The 18,585-nt window shown below is 42.5% G+C and overlaps 1 protein-coding gene across 1 annotated transcript in view; it reads right to left on the reverse strand.

Moving 5' to 3' along the window:
• Positions 1–4,620: 4,620 nt before the first annotated feature.
• Positions 4,621–18,585, reverse strand: part of ERLIN2 (ER lipid raft associated 2) — a 17,538-nt gene continuing 3,573 nt past the window's right edge. Inside the window, exons 4-12 of the mRNA XM_008072378.1 lie at positions 16,977–17,023; positions 14,942–15,003; positions 14,661–14,786; positions 11,617–11,690; positions 11,401–11,459; positions 10,751–10,842; positions 9,516–9,605; positions 7,694–7,773; positions 4,621–7,304 (exon numbers count right to left, since the gene is read on the reverse strand). Of these exons, the coding sequence (XP_008070569.1) occupies positions 7,104–7,304; positions 7,694–7,773; positions 9,516–9,605; positions 10,751–10,842; positions 11,401–11,459; positions 11,617–11,690; positions 14,661–14,786; positions 14,942–15,003; positions 16,977–17,023 (831 nt within the window). The 3' untranslated portion in view covers positions 4,621–7,103. The remainder of the gene's footprint in view (positions 7,305–7,693; positions 7,774–9,515; positions 9,606–10,750; positions 10,843–11,400; positions 11,460–11,616; positions 11,691–14,660; positions 14,787–14,941; positions 15,004–16,976; positions 17,024–18,585) is intronic.

The raw sequence follows: 18,585 nt of genomic DNA on the forward strand, positions 1-18,585 counted from the left end.
CCTTATCAGAGGAGGGCACAGGTGTCTTTAGACAGTCCAGCATGAGCTCAGCACACCTCAGTTGGGTTCCTTTTTTTTTTTTTTAAATGAAGCAGGGTCTTGCCATGTTGTCTAGGCTGGGCTCGAACTCCAAGGCTCAGTTGATCCTCCTGCCTCAACCTCCTGACTAGCCGGGACCTCAGACGTGTGCCAACATGTCCTCAGTTCAATTCTGGAGTCTTCTTTGTGTCCAGCTCTGGGGCAATATAGTCATACATTTAATGAGGAGCCAGACATACAAAATTAACACAGAATACTAATAGGTGGTGAAATAGCAGGTGCTGTGGGGAAAGTACACAGAGATCAGCTGTGTTAAGGAAAGCACTTTTGGCAGCAGTTACTGTTGGAAAGTTCTCAAACATTAATTCAGCTTAATGGAGTGGGATGCTGTTGTGTTACTGAAAGGGCTAACGTTTGCTCTCCAGGTTATCTTGTCTTGAGATGACTGAGCTTACTTTAGAGACTTCTAGAAAGAAGGAACAATATTTTACTTCTCTCACACCTCTTCCCACACTTCAGGAACAGGAATGGAATTTCACATGTTCTGCTTTGGGAAAATCGCTTGAGCAGAGCCTCAAGTCCTTGCAATAAAGGACTTCTTTTTGGAAAGTCTCTGGTCATTTACCATAGTTATCTGTAAACTGGGCTCTCTGTGAAGTAGGATTACCAAAGACAGGAGTAATTGTGTTCAAATAAAATGTCTCTGGACTTGATCCATTTCTACTCCAAAGTGATAAAAATTTAAAAATGAGGCCAGGTTTGGTGGCTCAGCCTGTAACCCCAGCACTTTGGGAGGCTGAGGCAAGAGGATCGCCTGAGCCTGCTGGTTTGAGACCAGCCCAGGCAACTTGGCGAGACCTCATCTCTATAATAAATAAATAATAAAAAAATTAGCCAGCTGAGGAGGATCACCTGAGCCTAGCAGGTCGACACTGGGGTGGCTGTGAGCATGCCACTGCACTCCAACCTGGGTGACGGAGTGAGACTCCCACTCAAAAAAAAAAAAAAAAAAATTAAAAATGACTAGAATAGCCCTTTGTGGTGTGAACATAATAGATGTTTGCTGTAGATACAAAGTTGGAAGGAGCTAGCCAGAAGTAAGTGGGAGGAACAAAGGGGATCACGGTGAAGGGATGTGTAGAGGAAGGACTGAGTGAGCATGAAATACCTTAAGTGACATGCTATTTGGAAAACATTTTAAAAACCATAAATACCTCACAGCTCTAGGGAATATATAATCCAGATAACAGGTATCCAGGTGATAGGTTGCTATGAAAAGTGGTAGTAGCTTCATTTAATATTTCAGGTCTCTTTTTGAAATACAGGGTAAGGTCATCCTCCCACCCCCTTATCCATTCAGTGAGCATTTACTGTGGCATTACTCTGTAAAGGTACCCTGGGAGAGACCAGGATGAGTAAGAGAGGCTTTACTGTGGATTTCTAAGATGCTTTCTATCCCTAACATTCCTATAACCTTATGAAAAAATGGAAGTGGAGACAAAAAAGATCATGGTGACCCCAGATCATTTCACTTTTCAGTTTCTTTACTCCTTAGTTGTACTTTTGAATTAATTTTATTTCACTTTTTTCTTATTATATTCTTTTTAAATTTCTTCTCTTCCTCTTCTTGGGACATCAACCATCCAATTTAACCTTTCATCCTCCTCTACTACCTAATCCTTGATAAATGCAAGTCCAAAATCACTTCATGACCAGTAATTGTCGTTAAATTGCTCCAATAATTTGCATGGGCAAAAGGGAAACGAGAAAGACTAAGTCAAATACCCAGAGGAACCGATTTTATAAACAATCTAAAGCCTAGTATTCTTATTCACCATAGATTGCACCAAGCTTTTAAAACATTCACTTCTGTAGTCTAGCTATGGCCCTGAATTATGAGAAAAACAAATATGGATTTTAAAATTGTTTCCTTCAGAGCCTACTGTTGATTCTTTGGGGAGGGATTAAAAAAAAGATTAAAAAAATAGGAAACTACTGTTGCCTGATTACTTAGCTCTGAACAGAAATAGAGAATGCCCATGTCCCAATGTAAATGAATTCAGGTAGAGTAGCCATGACAGCAATCCCTTCACAAACATGCTGTCACATTTGGCTTTTGAAATGTCAATATAGATTTTAGAACCCCAAACCCAAGGAGGACCTTTAGAGATCATTTGATCTTTCACATAAAAAGAGTGACATTTAAACCATCCCAAACAACATAGATTCCTCCTAAGAGAAGAAAGTGTCATCCATGGTTAATCCCTGGATTGATTTATTTTCTGTTTGTAGATAACTACTTCTCTCCATTTCAAACTTTAGCCAGGCTGATCTTAAGCAAATTATTTTAAAATACCCCATTCTTCAAGATAATTTCCTCTCCTTTGGTCCCTGAGGAGCTAGAATAGGTAGCTGACCATTATGCAACTTTTATAAATGTAAAGTTATTAAATTTCCCTTCTGCCTTTTTTGGGGTCAACCCATGAGCTTCATTTCTTTTTTTTTTTTTTGAGTTGGAGTCTCACTCTGTTGCCCAGACTGGAGTGCAGTGGCCGCTCCCGGCCACCGCAGCCTCAACCTGCTGGGTTCCAGCGATCCTTCCGCCTCAGCCTTCCAAGTGGCCGAAATTACAGGCATGCGCTACCACACCCGGCTGATTTTTTGATTTATTGTAGAGATGAGGTCTCGCTGCCCAGGCGAGTCTCAAACCCGCGGGCTCAGGCAATCCACTCACCTCAGCCTCCCAAAGGCGCAGGATTATAGGCTGAGCCACCGAGCCCGGCTGAACTTCATTTCTTAACTCTTCCCCCCCTTCTGGTTTTAACATTTTGTTTTCTTTTTAGTCTTCCAAGTTTTTTCATTTTTTAAAAAAAATTGGAGACCAGAACTGAACAGTTTCTCTCAACAAGGCCAAACCAGCTTATTTTTTACATATTACTTTTCTGTATAGGTATGTATTTTCAGCAGTGTGTTTGCTGCATTGCAATGTTGTTCCCTTCGTCTATTTGTAATCTTATTCTATTTTTTCACATTTGTTTGACTTTCCATTTAGTGATCCCCACTTAATAGATATGTATTTTCTAGTTTGTTTTTCAATATGATTGAAAATAAGTTATTTGAACACACACGTGCTAGGCATAGTGCAAAAACCCTTCATATGCATGATTTCATATAATTCATTCACCCCATTTCATAGATGAAGAAACTGAAGCTTAGAGAGGTCAAAAGTGGACTCAAGACCACACATCTAGGAAGTAGTACTGTGGTGATTAGAACTCTGACAGTCTGACACTCTTATCTATTAATTGTAAGTTCATATTATTTGTGTACCAGGCTCTCAAATCAATAAAGATTAGGAGCCCCATTATAAAAACCCGAGAAAGCTTAGGCTACGGTTAACAAATAAAAATACAGGATACCTAGTTAAATGTGAATTTCACACAAACAATTATTTTTTAGTATAAGTATGTCCCATGTAATATTTTCAATGATTCATTGTTTTATTTTTATATAAGTTTATCCCATATTTTATCTGGCAACCCTAAGCTGGGCAGCTCAGAGTGGAGACTGGGACTTCCCTACTGAATCGATTATCAAAATGAGTTTTGGGTCAATTCAAAGTATCTCTGTCCTTTGGAGCAGAATTGCAGTGGTGTGTGAATTGTTTAAAATGATAACTCTCTATAACACCTACCAAGAATTATGCCATGTTTACAAATTAGTTTTTTATTGCTTTTATGTTGATAATAGGGACAGATTTTCATCTGAATATATTTTTAGGGAGATCTTGTCCTTAACTCACTAGTCAGGAATGTTTTATTACTTTATGTCACCTATCCTAATATTAGCTATTGCTAATTTTCACTTCAGTAAAAAAGTAAATACAAAGACTCATTTTATTTAGCAAGACTGAAAATAAAACGAAGACAAATTCACAAGAGACCTTTAGTGCTGTCCAAAGCAATTCCTCCAGCTATCAACCCAAGGCAATTAATCCAGTAGTGTATCATTTATAGAATGAGTACTAAAACAAGAATCATTTCTCAGTTACAAATGGGGGTCATTAAGCCCTTGGGGCTCTCGGAAAGTAGTGTTAAACTATTCAGTCACCAGTCAACACAAAAGCAGAAATGGAACCACAAACATAAAATGATTGGCTATTACCTCTTTTATACGAAAACAACAACAGTAGCTAGAACCGTATTGAACAGAAGTAAAGAAGTAGTGGTTAAATTCATAGACACAGAGTATCCACTAGCCAAGGTGTAGTTTATCCTCAAACAGTCAGTAAATATGACCATCTTATTTTCACTATTTACTCTCTTTAAATTGTAAAGTTATCAATGTTGAAAGACACATAGACCCATTGAAACTGCTAAAAATCAAACTGCTAAAGATCATTTATAAAAAAAAATCTTTTTTTGATATATACTAACATTCTTTCAATGATTTACCCCCCCTTGATATGATCACAGATTCCTCCAAATCTATTTTATTTTAGTTATATAAAAATTAATAAGCTTTGGCTTCCTTGCATTCTGCCCTTATATTAAAAAAAGTGATTAAAAACAGTACTGAATATGAATTACTTCTGCAAAGTTTAATGAGAGAGAAACATTCAACCAAGGTGACTTTTCCTTGGAAAAATCCTACAAAAACTGAATTTTATAAACAATTACTTATTTTAATAGAAGTTCCACTTATAAATAGCAGCCATTACTTCACTGCCTGCAAAATTGCAGGCTATCACATTTTACATGTTTAGAATTCAGATGTTTTAAAATCAGATTTTCTAGTAAGTGTTAAAAAAAGGTCACAACGACAGAAGGGTTAGTTGTCCTATGCTAAGGAGAAACCTGACTTCCGTGATTTTACTGTTCAGACAGGTACACATAACCACTGGATTTACGCTGATGGTTATGACAACATTTATATTTTTTGTTTCAAGAGGAAGTGACATTAATGTGGTGATGGGGTGGAAGCAGGACTTTACTCTTGAAGGCTCTTTTGTGGTCAAGGGCCAAGCTATCACAGGATGTTAGTACCAGAGAAGCTTTCAAGTTGAGAGCCTAAGTAAATCAGAAAGGTGGAGATAGCCCAGCTCCTGATTCTTTTGTGGCAAATATGTGTTTTCTGAGGCCCAGGCAGCAAGAGTTTAGAGTATAAGGAGCAGACATATATGGGGACGGGTGCTGGGCATGTGATGCTGCTCCTAACAAGTGATTAATAGAATTGAAGCAGGAGAAAGAAGAATGCATTTTAACAATGGATATCCTATGCTGGTTTTGAGAGACTGACCACTTTCTGCAAGGACTCTTGAGCACACTAAAATCTATCACTCCCAGCGACATTTTGCTGCCTGTACAAAGGGTGACCAGGACGAGTAGTTTGAGAATTCAAAGTCACAGGAATCAGAACAGAAAGAGCAACATTTTAACACTGCCTCTTTCTAGGTAGACCAAATGCCCCCGCAAACTCCTGAGCAAGCTGGTTCAAGTTCAGGGACTATGTGATAAACCAAAAAGACTGGGCATGGGACCAAAAATGAGGTGGGATTTGTGCCAGAAAGTACCATTCATAGATTCACCCAGGGAAGAGGGGTACAGTAGGAGTTTTATTTGGGTGGAAGACAGCTAATAACAAGGCCAAATCATAAGCCAGAGCTGGTCATGGAGGCTACCATTATGTTTGCACTTTAACTACAGATTGCTGCCCTCCACTTAACAATTCTGTACACAACTCATGGGCTGTACAGGCTGGACCCCTACTCTTACCCCCAATCCCCAATTTCAATTTCAGGACCTAAGAACAACCTTTCTTTCATGTTTGCTTTTCCCATCCCGAATCTTCCAGGGTGACTCAAAACTTTCCTGGCTAGTAATGAAAAAGAAAACATTCTGAACAGATTCTGAGGCAGTCATTTCAGCCCAGGGACTTGGGCATGAACTCTGACTTGCCTTTATGGAGCTGTCTCTGGAGAGTAAACATTCAGTTTGAGCCCTGTGTGGCTGCTCGGAGCCCTGGGTTTAAAAACACAGGCTACTCAGTAGGCTCCCTTTTGTCATGATGTCAGAAAAACTTCCAGCACAAGCTAAGGGCTTGGAAGTCACAGACCAGGACATCTCTTGGCCAACCCTTCTTTTCTCTTCATACACCGTGTCAGAGCTCTTCACTGTAGAATCTCCACAATGATAAATAGACACTTCATACTCTGCTGAACTATGCACTGCTGAGCCACAGCAGGGGCTAATAGGTATAAGGCTCTCATTTCAGCAGCTATTAAGACACTTGAGTTGTTTGTTCCTGTCTTCTTGATGCTGAGTGGAACCAATGAACAGATTGTGAAGGAAAAAACCAAATCATAGGTGAAAAGTTTAAAAAGAATTATGTGGTAGTGACCAAGTTCTGACTCTAGAAATGGAGCCAGAAACCACCACTCTGAGTCCTAGGGCAAGTAGCGAAGTGTATAGAAAATCTTGCAAAACCTAGCACCAGTACTTCCTTATGAGGGCTCAAGAAAGCACGCCTCTGAAATAACTCAAACATGTGCTGACAAAAATGCCAGGAAGGTCAAACATTTTCTGTAGCTGTTTCTCCACAGCCTTCCTGGCAAACTCACAAGCACATATTTGCTCAGTTGCTGAGCCTCACCCACAGACATCTCCCACCTTGGAGGCAGGGGTGAGAACACTGGACTGCATTTTCCCAAATAAGGGAAATCAAACCACGTGGAGGCAGCACTCTGCCTTTCTTCCACTCCTTATTGATAGCATCCCTAATCAAGCCAGCTTCAAAGGACAAAATTAGTGTCTGGAAGTCAGAGGTCAAACCCATGATTTACAAATCTTATCAGAAGTCACATAACCTACTTACCTGAATAACACCCCGAATCATCAATCCCCACCCTCCTTTCCTGGGAAGGGAGTAGATTTAAGTCCATTTTTTTTCACCATAGTAGCTTGAAGAGAGTCAAAGAAGGTAGTATGGGAGCGAGAAACATTTCGGTTCATCTTAAAAAATAAAGATCTTAAGTGTCATCTGAGGTTGTATAAAATTATTTTTTCTCAGTTCTCCTTAGTGGCTGCCTCCAAGGGCTCATCTTCTAAGCTAAAGCTCAGCTTGTCAGCTAGCCCCTCAAACTGCTTGCCCAGATTGCCTGCGGAGTCCATGAACATGTTAGGAATGTCTTTGCCAAAGTAAATCTTGCTGTTGGAAGCAATGGCCTTGTACTTCATCAGCTGCAGATATTCAGGGGTCAGCTTCAGCTGTTCAAGGAAAAAAAAAAGAAAAGTAAGAAGGATTTAGGTAGAACTACATTAGAGAAATTTAGGGTGGGAGCCCTTCAATTTTCACACAGAGAGGCTCTCTGTTAGATTTGTGGCCCTACCTACTTGTTGAGGTCTCACTGTAACATCAGTAATAGGGTTAAGAGAAAGTCATCTCAGGACTTCAAGACAGAACTGCAAGTTTTAAAAGTTTCCATGTTATCAAGGCACTGCTAAGGAAAAGGGAAGTACCTGTCCCACACAGCACAGACGTCCTCAGTTCTGGCTGTGAGGGGCTTTGAGTGGTGGTGGACGTTCAACAATGTAAATCTCAAGCAATAAACTCTAAACTAAAGAAACCTCTTCACTGGGCTAAGCCAGGCCTTTACCTTGTTGGCTTCGGCTATTTTCATAGCGGTGTAGCACTCAGCATCCGCCTTTGCCTTCTCCCGGGCCAGAAATGCAGCATCTGAGGGGAAAGAGTGCAGTGAACTAGGTGAAGTGCAAAAACTGTCTTTGCAGGAAGTTCCGGGGCTGTCACTTTCCCAATTGCCTGTGACCTTGGGGAGATTGCTATTTTTCTCTGCTTTGGCTTCCTCACCTATGAAGCTGGGACAAAGGCATTTTCCCCCTTGTATAAGGTGTTGTAAGGATCAACCAAGATGAAAAAGTGCTCTGAAAGCATCTCCCTATGATGGAACAACTGAAGAGCTAGTTTGTTGTTGTGACCCAAACATACGCTTTGACAGCATGATCGAAAAAAGCACTGCTGCCCAGAGACATGTCCTGTATCAAATGCTTGCTTCTTTTGTAGCTTCACATCTGCAAAGCAAAGCAGTGGGACCTGGCCTCAGACTCCAATTCCAGAGCTCTCCGCTTATCCCTCTTGTGCTACACAGCAAAAGCAAGGGAAGCCAAAGAAGGCTCTGAATACGGCCAAGGTGGATCCACCCTACAGCTGAATGCCATAAGCACAGAATAGTTCAGTCCCTCTCCACCTTCATCTCCCTTTTATTTCCATCAATCGTTTCAAAAACTTTCTAATGAACAGTGATTAAGCAGGCACAATTCTAAGAGAGAATTACATGCCATGGGCCAGACCAACACCTGTTTGGATTAAGACCTACTTAATTCCACTGTGCGAGCAATATACTTCCCTAATCAGCTCTGAGACTAGCTTTCTGTCAAGCTGCTGCAAAAGTTTTGTTATTTACCCCTTGCCTTGGGAAGGAGGCAGTCTCAAGTGAGTAATATTTGCAGCAAAGTGCCTGAGGAGGAAGGTCAGTCTGTGGGTGGGTTCTTCCTGCGTGCCCTCAATGTGACCCTGGGAGGAAGGAGCCCGCAGTCTGGCTGGGCTTCTGGCTGCCGTGTGGCTGGCCAGCTCAACTGGCCGTAGCGCTTGATGACATGTATTTATGAGAAATAAAAACGTGTTGCTTTGCTAAGAGCTCCCTAATGAGGAGCCGTTGATCTGTGAAATCCTAATTGGCTCCTCAATGGGCTTCTGCAAAGGCTGACAGGCCCCATAATGAATATAATTGGACACAACCCTTTGCAGCCTGAAGTTGGGCCTTGAGGTCCCATTTTTGTCTTGGAATTTGCTTGACATCAGGCACCAAATGAAGTGAAAGGTGGGAAGGAGGTGCAGGCTTAGGAGCAGGAACAGAAGGAGAATGATATTCAGAAAAGCCAGCCAAGAAAACATTTCTCTCCAGCTTCAATGTGGCTGGTGCTGACAAAGTGTCTTCTTCGAAGCCTGTTTAATATCTACACAGACCTGGAGAGCAGACTTGAATCACAAAACCACATGCTGACTGACTTCGGAGGAGGGGTAGCTACAGCACGACGGAGGAGAGCTGCTGCGCTGGCAGCTGCTGAGCTTACCCCACTGCTCTAGAGCCCCGCCAGCCTGTGGACACCAAGACAGCGGGACCACGTACTTTCCTTTTTCTCAGTCCTAACAAAAAGTCTGGCACACAATGGCACTCAGGCCATATTTGCTGAATGAACAAATGCTCTCTGAAGTAGGAAACAGATTCTGGCCTAGCCAAAATCATCTTGAAACTCGAGTCTAAGCAGTAGAAAAGCTGATGTTGCAGAGAAACCGTGACATCCTAGAACAGATTACAGGGCAAAGGCAATGATTCTCTCACCCACCAGCCACAGGCCGGGGTTTGAGGAGATACAGGCATGAACGCCACTTCTGCTCACCTTCAATTTCTGAAATCTTCTTCTCAGTCTCCTTCTCCATCACCTTCTGCCCATAGGTGATTTCAGCAACCTGAGCCACTTTTTCTGCCTCTGACAGATGACGTTTAGAAAAGACTTAGAGCTCTGGTATTTCAGTAGTTCAATTCATTTCACCCTTCACCTGATCTGAGTGTCCTGCTGCATGGGGTGGGTAAGCTCAGCTGGAAAGTGACTGCCCTAGAGGGCAGCTGTGATAGGACCATGTGGACAGAAATGGGATGTGCCAGTGAGCACACTCCATCAGTGTGAGACAGTAACAAAGCAGACCTGGACCCAAGTGAGGCGGAACAGGCCCTAACTTCTCTCCTAAGTCACAAGAGTGCTTCTCCCAAAGGAATATTCTATAGAGTAAGGTCCTTTCTAATAAGGTTCTACCTGATACTTCACTTTAGAAAGTAGCCAGGTTGGTTGTTTTTATTTATTTTTTTGAGTTGGAGTTTCACTCTGTCGCCCAGGCTGGAGTGCCGTGGTATGCTCACAGCCACCCCAGCATCGACCTGCTGGGCTCTGGTAATCCTTCTACCTCAGCATTCCAAGTAGCTGGAACCACAAGTGTGCGCTACCACACATAATTTTGAATTTATTGTAGAGATGAGGTCTCGCCAAGTTGCCGGCTGGTCTCGAACCTGCAGGCTCAGGCAATCCACTTGCCTCAGCCTCCCAAAGTGCTGGGATTATAGGCTGAGCCGCCGAGCCCGGCCTAGTTGTTGATAATATAGTGCAGTGATTAAGAACACAGGTTCAGGAGCCAGAGTTCCACCACTCACTTGCCATATGATCTGGGGTGTTTCATTTTACCTCTCTGTGCTTCAGTTCAATAAAATGAAACCTCATTTAACCAATCATTAACCACTGATAGTACAGTCCTACCTCAGAGAGTGGTAGTGAGAATTGAGTTAATTCATATTTTAAGTGCTTAGAAAAGTATACAGCTCAGTAAGTGTTAGCCATTATTATGAATTGAGAATTAACAGGAAGAGCTCCTTTTATATAAGAGATATGCGAAACTCAAAACTCATCACCCCTGGCCATGATCTGCCAATATCAACTGTGCTTCTGGAAGTCTAAAAACTACTCCTGGGCTGTGGAGATGCTTACTTAGACTGTGTGGTCTAAGCATGCCTAAGCCTTCCTTGCATCTTCCCACCATCCCAGCCCTTCCACCCTGAAAGGGGATCACAGAATCACATTCAGACCAATGAGGGCTTTCTTCCGCTCCGTCTCAGCTTCTTTCTCCACCACCTTCTGTTTCTGGGCTGCAATGAGAAGCTTTGTCTTCTCACTTTCCCTGAAGGAGAAAAGAGCATGTAGCTGTAAGGCTGTAAGAAAAAACCTTTTGAGAAGCTTTGCTGCCCCTGGAGAAGTCAAACTCTTCGGCTGAGGAGAGGCAAACTATGATTTCTGACTCTCTTCTGGAAGGCTATTCAATGGTCCAGGCAAAAGCTGATCTGTTGCAGGCAGTAACACGGTTCTTCTCCTCCTCCAAAATAACTCATTTGTGGGAAATAAAACCTAATTTACTTTAGTAAAATTCACCTGCCTGTCCATGGACTCATCTCTCTAGCTCTACCTTTGGCATGAGCCATTGAACACAAACAAGGCCCCCTGGCCCTTTTAAAGGCATCGCTGCTCTAAAGGGCTTCTCTTGGGGTTCTCCATCACGGTTAAGGAGCCCTGGTGAAAGCCCTGACACACCTGCCCAATCTTACTGTGCAGTGGGCTCTAACAAATACTTAAGCAAGGGAATAACTGAAAAGCCCGACTCAGCTTCAGGTGGTTCTGGGATGGGGTGAGGTGGGAGATGGGAGAGAGTGGTGGTCACAGCCCAGGTGCAGGGCATACTCACATCAACTCGTAGTTTCTACGGATTGCCTCGGGGATATTGGGCTTTGTCACCCGCACAGCCTGGAGAAGGACAAAAATAGCAGCTGATGGGAAAGTGAGGGTGTTAGGGGACACACATAGCTTCCACTGGGCCTTGATCTCCCTTTGTAAAAAGGACATCCCTGGGAAGAGGGGACACATCGTCAGAGAGAGGAGACTCTTCTGTGACAATGCTTACTTGGATGACAAGCCCAGGGGCCATGGAGGTGAGGTCCTGTTGCAAAGCCAATTTGAGATTTTCATCAATTTGATCTGGAATTAAGAAAGACAGAAAAAGGAGGTGTTACACTTTCTAATGGGGGAGGGGGCAGGTGAGGGTAAAGTACAAGTTCAAACACCAGCTCAAAAATGGACCTTACAGACAAAGGTTTTCCCAAGGTAGTATACTTATTAAAGTATACTTATCAAAATCCAGAAATCTAAGGACACTCTGTAAGATTTCTGGAGCAGCATGCCTAAGAAGCCCTCTATGCAGCTAAACGTAAGGGTATCCTTTTTCTATGGCCTCAATATAAAATCACTTTTGTTGCTGAAAATATCAACCATGGCCTACAGGGGATCTGAGCTTAAAAAAAAAAAAAAAGAACAAGCAATTCTAGCACATTACTTGTGTAAGGGAGCATCTTTCCCTAGACAATAGCAGCAAAAGAGAAAGAAGGCTCACAGTTTTCATAAAGAAGGAAGGTGGGATGGCTATGTTTGTTCTTTTGAAAAGAGCTGAGCACATTAAATCTAGTAATTTTAGAAGTTTCTAAAAGAAAAACAGATTCTGACAGATTCTCAAGGAGAGTCCCAACGAAGACTGTTTCTACTAGGAACTCCATCAAACAAGGGGAAAATTAAAATTTACAGTTCTGGAAGTAAGCCCAAGTCTTTTGATGTGCTGTTTGCTTTGGTCCCGATTCCTTTGTCTGGAATTCACATGTGAGTCGTTTCACAGACAACTGTAGGAACAGCTAGCTATAACTGACTCTCCCTGCCTCCGTTTCCAGCTGTGATCTCAGAGCAGCAGCACCAAAGCTGCCTCCTCTGGTCTCGGCCTTCTCAGGGTTTTATAGCTCTCCTTCTTGTCTTCTGCCTGTGAGATCCCCATAAGATCCTGGAAGGGCTCAGAGAGAGACTGAATGAAACCAGGCTAGGACTTGGAAATTTAGTTGCCTCCCTCATTGCCAGCTGCCATCTGCTTTAAGTGGTCATTTCTTGGTCACTTGTGCCAAAACAAGAGCCTCTGAGGAAAAGTTTCCTTTCCCTCATACATGCCAAAACTGAGGCCCACAGAAGCTAGCTAGTAGCCAAAATAACAAGCCCGTTTAATTACTGTGCTTTGATTGTTAGGATTTTAAAACGGTACTATCAGCAAGCAAGGGACTGTAACATTTCTGTATATTAGATGTGCTCTCACAAGCCTGTGAGCACTGAGGAAGAAATGCCATAAAGTCAGCACCTCCCACCTGAAAGGGGTCTAACAATTTAACAACTAGAAATAAATATTGTATTTCATATTTGTATTTTATTTTATTTCATTTGTTTTGAGTTGGAGTCTCACTCTGTCACTGAGACTGGAGTGCAGTGGCTGCTCCCGGCCACCGCAGCCTCGACCTGCTGGGCTCCAGTGACCCTTCCGCCTCAGCCTTCCAAGTAGCTGGAACTACAGGCACGCGCTACCACGCCCGGCTGATTTTTTGATTTATTGCAGAGATGAGGTATCGCCAAGTTGCCCAGGCGGGTCTCAAATCCGTGGGCTCAGGCAATCCACTCACCTCAGCCTCCCAAAGTGTGGGATTACAGGCTGAGCCACCGAGCCCGGCTCATATTTATATTTTAAATAGAATGCCAACCAAGCTTTAAATAAGATGGCTTGTACCCTCTGTAAGTTAATAAGTCATTTATCAGACTAAATTATATCTGAGTCAGGATGGAAACCTGTAGTCCTGGGCTAGTGACTTATTGGGAAAATATGGAAGAAATATTTTGCAAAATGTTTCAGTAATTCTGATAAATAAGTTGTTTCTATGTTATGGAAATGTTGATAAATGCCATTTAGGTTATATTACTAAGTAATCATAAAGAGGTTCTTCAGGGGAACTTCTGAACAAGTATTAGGTAATTTTTGTAAAAAATGAGCAGAGTAAGAAGTGATGGAAATTATGCAGAACGATGTTTCTAGCTGGGGTTATAAGAGTCCTGAGAGGAGAGAGCCACAGAAGCAGCTTCTGAGTTCAAGGATCATGGTTAGAGACATGAGCTGGTCCTTTGTGGGTGCAAACAGAGTCTAAGCAAAATAGTGCTTGCCAGCAAGACCGAAATTTTTTTAAAAGTTTCAAATCAGATCCATTTCCCTAGCTCCTCTATATAGAAATCTATACTTCACTACCATACCAAGTTTATCTGCAAGACAGGAAGAAGTTTTCTAATGTAAAATGATCTAGTATTTTAATTTTCTCTTCAGGGACATTAGTAATCCTTTGTCTTTTGTTTTTCATATGATTTGAAATGTTCATGCAATGGCAAAGTCCTAAAACAATGGGTAGAGAGAAAATTAATATTTTATAAAATTCTATTAGTTTGAGGTAAAAAAATCAATAGCAAATTTAAAACTTTTTTTCTTAAAATCACATTGATTCCAAAACTGGTGAAGTAATAAAAACCCTATAAAGTGAATTCAGACTGATTTCTACTGCAGAAAAATTAAAAGTGATTCTGATGGTTTTATTATTCCTGTGGTCAAAGCTTGACCACCTAAAGATTTTCCATTGTTATCAACATTCTCTAGGAACTCCCTCTGTGACTAGCCCCTAAGCACTAGATTCTTTGTTGTTTTTTTTGAGTTGGAGTCTCAGTCTGTCGCCTAGGCTGAAGTGTGGTGGCATGCTCATGGCCCACTGCAGCCTCAATCTACTGGGCTCAGGCGATCCTTCCAAGAAGCTGGAACTACAGGTGAGCACCACCATTCCTGGCTAATTTTATTTATTTATTTACTGTAGAAGCGAGGTCTCGCCAAGTTGCCCATGCTGGTCTTGAACCCCTGGGCTCAGGCAATACTCTCCCCTCCTCTTCCCAAAGTGCTAGGATTACAGGCATGAGCCAATGTGCCAGGCCCAGCACTAGATTCTTTAACATTTCCTGTCTATAAGTACCCATGCTACCCTGTAGGTAGCTAGGAATTAGGTAGTGGAGGGAAGTAGAACTGCTAAGCATAGCATGATTAGGAGACTTTCTCACCAAACAGCTCGATGTAGACCTCTTGAAGTGTGTGCACACTGCAGAACTGGTTCAGTTCGTGATGGATTTTGTTGAAAATGAGGGCCTTGTCATAGTCAGCAGTATAGTTCTTCACTATATCATACACTGGGAGGGAAGGAAGGGATTCAGCATAAGAAAAGGCAAGATTCAACACTTTCTCCAACATAGAGGAAGCTCTTCCTTCCTGAAGTGTCATGACAGACATGGAGGTGGCATGCTGGGGAAAGTAAGCTGGTGGTAAGAGTAACCTGAAGACGTACCTGCATTTGGGACCAGGAAGTTCACCACTTCAATTCTGTCAAAGTAGATCATCACACCACCACTGTTGGAGGGAGCATGGACAAATAAGTCACAAGTAAGATCTGGAATATGGTGTAGTCTCCTAAGGTGGTGGCACAAGAAGTGTGACTTGGCAGAAAAGGAATAGAAGGGTTCATGGGAGCTTGGGAGGCATCACGATCTCCAAGTTGGAGAACTTCAGAGCTTACAGCAACAGCGCTATCTCCTGAGAAATCACACCACCTAAAAATATCTTCACAAGACACAAGTGAGACTTCTGTGGTGCCAGTATGAAAAGAGGGGTTCATATCTTTTGAATCAGCAATATCTTTTGATTAAAGCAATCAATTGCAGGGAAAAGACTCTCTAAGTCAAGAGGTTTCCAGAACTTACAAGGTCACTGGGGAATTTTATGGTCAATGTGTCAATGTTTCTTTCTTTCTTTTTTTTTTTTTTTTGAGTTGGAGTCTCACTCTGTCACCCAGACTGGAGTGCAGTGGCCGCTCCCGGCTACTGCAGCCTCGACCTGCTGCGCTCCGGCGATCCTTCTGCCTCAGCCTTCCAAGTAGCTGGAACTACAGGCATGTGCTACCACACCCGACTAATTTTTTTATTTTTATTGTAGAGATGAGGTCTCACCAAGTTGCCCAGGCGGGTCTTAAACTCGCGGGCTCAGGTAATCCACTCACCTCAGCCTCCCAAGGCGCGGGATTACAGGCTGAGCCACTGAGCCAGGCTGGTCAATGTTTCTTATATTGTCTTCACTATCACTTTAGTTCAGCACTACCTTTGCCCTCAAATATTTATTACATTAAAAACTGAAAGAATTGTACAACTGACTCCTATATTCTAACACTGATAACATTTTACCTTACTAGTATACTTTTTATGCTGAATATTTCAAAATAAGTTGCAGTTATGATACTTTACTCCTTAACACATTAGCAAGCATCACCTAAATAATCATATTCACCTACATAATCATGATACTCTTCCCAAATCTAAGAAAATTAGCAACAATTCCTTAACCTAATACCTAGTACTTATTCAGATTTTCCAAACAGTTTCTGTTATGGACTGAATTGTGTACACTCTGCCCCCAAATTCAAATGTTGAAGCCTTAACCTCCAGTGTGACTATATTTGGAAATAAGGCCTTTAAGAAGGTAATCAAAGTTAAAATAGCATGGTCATAAGCATGGAGATCTCTTTCTCTTTTCTTGCATGCACAGAAGAAAGGCCATGTGAAAACACAAAAAAAAGGAGCCATAAGTGATCCAGGAAGAGAAACCACCCCTGCTGGCACCCTAAACTTGGACTTTGGGATTCCAAAACTGTGAGAAAATGAACGTCTGTTGTTTAAGCCCCTAGTCTGTGATATTCTGTTATGGTGGCTGGAGCAGACTCACACAGTTCCCATGACGTGTTTTATAGCTGTTACTTTTGAACCAGGTTCTAATCAAGGTTCCCACTGCATTTGTTTGTCTCTTGAAAGTCTCTTTTTCATCCAGTACCCCTCTAAATACAATGACTCTTGAAGAGATCAGGTCAGTTATCTTGTAGGACATTCTAATTCTGGAGTTGTCAGAATGTGTTGTTGTAGTATTACTTGTTCATCTATCCCAGTTTAGACTCTCTTTGCATTTCAGTTGTACCACTGTGATGATGTCCTCTCTGGATCTCCTGCCCCAGAGGTCTCCTTTACCTTTATGACACTTGCCTTAGTTATGCTAAAGCTACCTTTTTGTGTCAGGTCACATATCTGCCAAAAAACCTTTAGTGCATCCTCACTTCTAACAGAGTAAGTGCAAACTTCTTATCACGGCATTCCAGTCCCTCCTAGACCTCTGATTTTCTCTACTGTACTTCCACCTGGTTAAATCAGCATATAGAGAGCTAGGGGACAGGGAACTGGGTAAAACCACCAAGAAAGCATGCCTCCTTTTTCATTGCCTCTTCCTGCAGCCAGCCAGCCCTTCCTCTTTGGGGCTTAACAGCTTTATCCTGGGTGCCTTACCTAGTCCCACAAGGAACATTCTTCACCTCATCTGTCTGGAGTGTGGTCTGGAAACAGAGGAAACATAAAATGCTGGAAGATGGGCAGTGACAAGTAAAGCAACTTACTTTTCAGAACTTCAAATGCCCTTGTCCTTGAATAATTGTTAGGGTTGAGCTCTGCCTTTGATAAACATGATTACCCACCTAATCCTCCTTCTTTACAGGGAGTGACTGATAAACCAAGCAAAGGACTACCCCAGCCTCACAGTTAGTGAACCACTCTATGAACAAGCTGAATAATGGTTTAGAGAAGACCCTGGTTTGGGAGTTGTCTGACTTGTGCTTGCTTCTTTTTTTTTTTGAGTTGGAGTCTCACTCTGTCGCCCAGACTGGAGCGCAGTGGCCATTCCCGGCCACCGCAGCCTTGACCTGCTGGGCTCCGGTGATCCTTCCGCCTCAGCCTTCCAAGTAGCTGGAACTACAGGTGCGCACTACCACATCCGGCTAATTTTTGATTTATTGTAGAGATGAAGTCTCGCCAAGTTGCCCAGGCGGGTCTCGAACCCACGGGCTCAGGCAATGCACTCACCTCAGCCTCCCAAGGCGTGGGGTTACAGGCTGAGCCCCTGAGCCCGGCTTTGTGCTTGCTTCTATCTCTTCTATGTATAGCAGCCCTGTTATCCATAGGGCATACATTCCAAGACCTCCAGCAGATACAGGAAACTGCGGATAGTATCAAACCCTAGATATACCAAGTTTTTTGTTTTGCTTTGTTTTGTTTTTAGTTGGAGTCTTACTCTGTTGCCCAGGCTGGAGGTCAGTGGCATGCTCACGGTCACCACAGCCTTGACCTGCTGGGCTCAGATGATCCCACTGACTTAGCCATCCCAGTAGCTGGAACTGCAGGTGTGTAACACCATGCCCAGCTAATTTTTTCATTTACTGAAGAGATGAGGTCTTGCCAAGTTGCCCAGGCTGGTCTCGAACCCCTGGGGTCAGGCAATACTCTCGCGTCCACTGCCCAAAGTGCTGGGATTACAGGCATGAGCCATCACGCCTGGCTCCAAGTTTTGTCCTATACATACCTACCTGGGATAAAGTTTAATTTACAAATTAGGCATAGTAAAAAGATTAACAAGTAATAACATAGAACAATTATAGCAACATACTATAAAAAAATTTATGTGAATGTGGTCTCTCTCGCTTGAAAAATATCTTAAAACTGTACTCACCTGTTTTTCAACTGTGGGTAACAATCTGCAGAAAGTGAAACCGCAGATAAGGGGATACTACTAATTTTGAAACCGCAGTTTCCTTATTTCACCTGTCTTAGACTGTAACACCTGCTCAGCCCATTCTCAGGATTACTGTGAGACTCAAATGAAATAATGTGCCCAAATGCTCTTTGAAAGCCATAAAGCACGGGAAACAGCAGAAGAAACAGAAAAAAATGCCTAGGAAGTATCCCAGAACATTCTCCTGGATTAGTTTAAAAGTCATTCTCAAAATCTTAATCTTCTTAGCTGGACACACTTCAGAGATGGCTAGTTCAGCTCAGCCAGGTTTTAGATCTGTCACAACTAATCTCATTCCTATTGTAGATGTCATTCCCTATCCCCCCCGCCACC

The sequence above is a fragment of the Carlito syrichta genome, unplaced genomic scaffold (assembly GCF_000164805.1).
Source record: "Carlito syrichta isolate Samal-C Ts95f unplaced genomic scaffold, Tarsius_syrichta-2.0.1 Scaffold315142, whole genome shotgun sequence".
Lineage (NCBI taxonomy): Eukaryota > Metazoa > Chordata > Mammalia > Primates > Tarsiidae > Carlito > Carlito syrichta.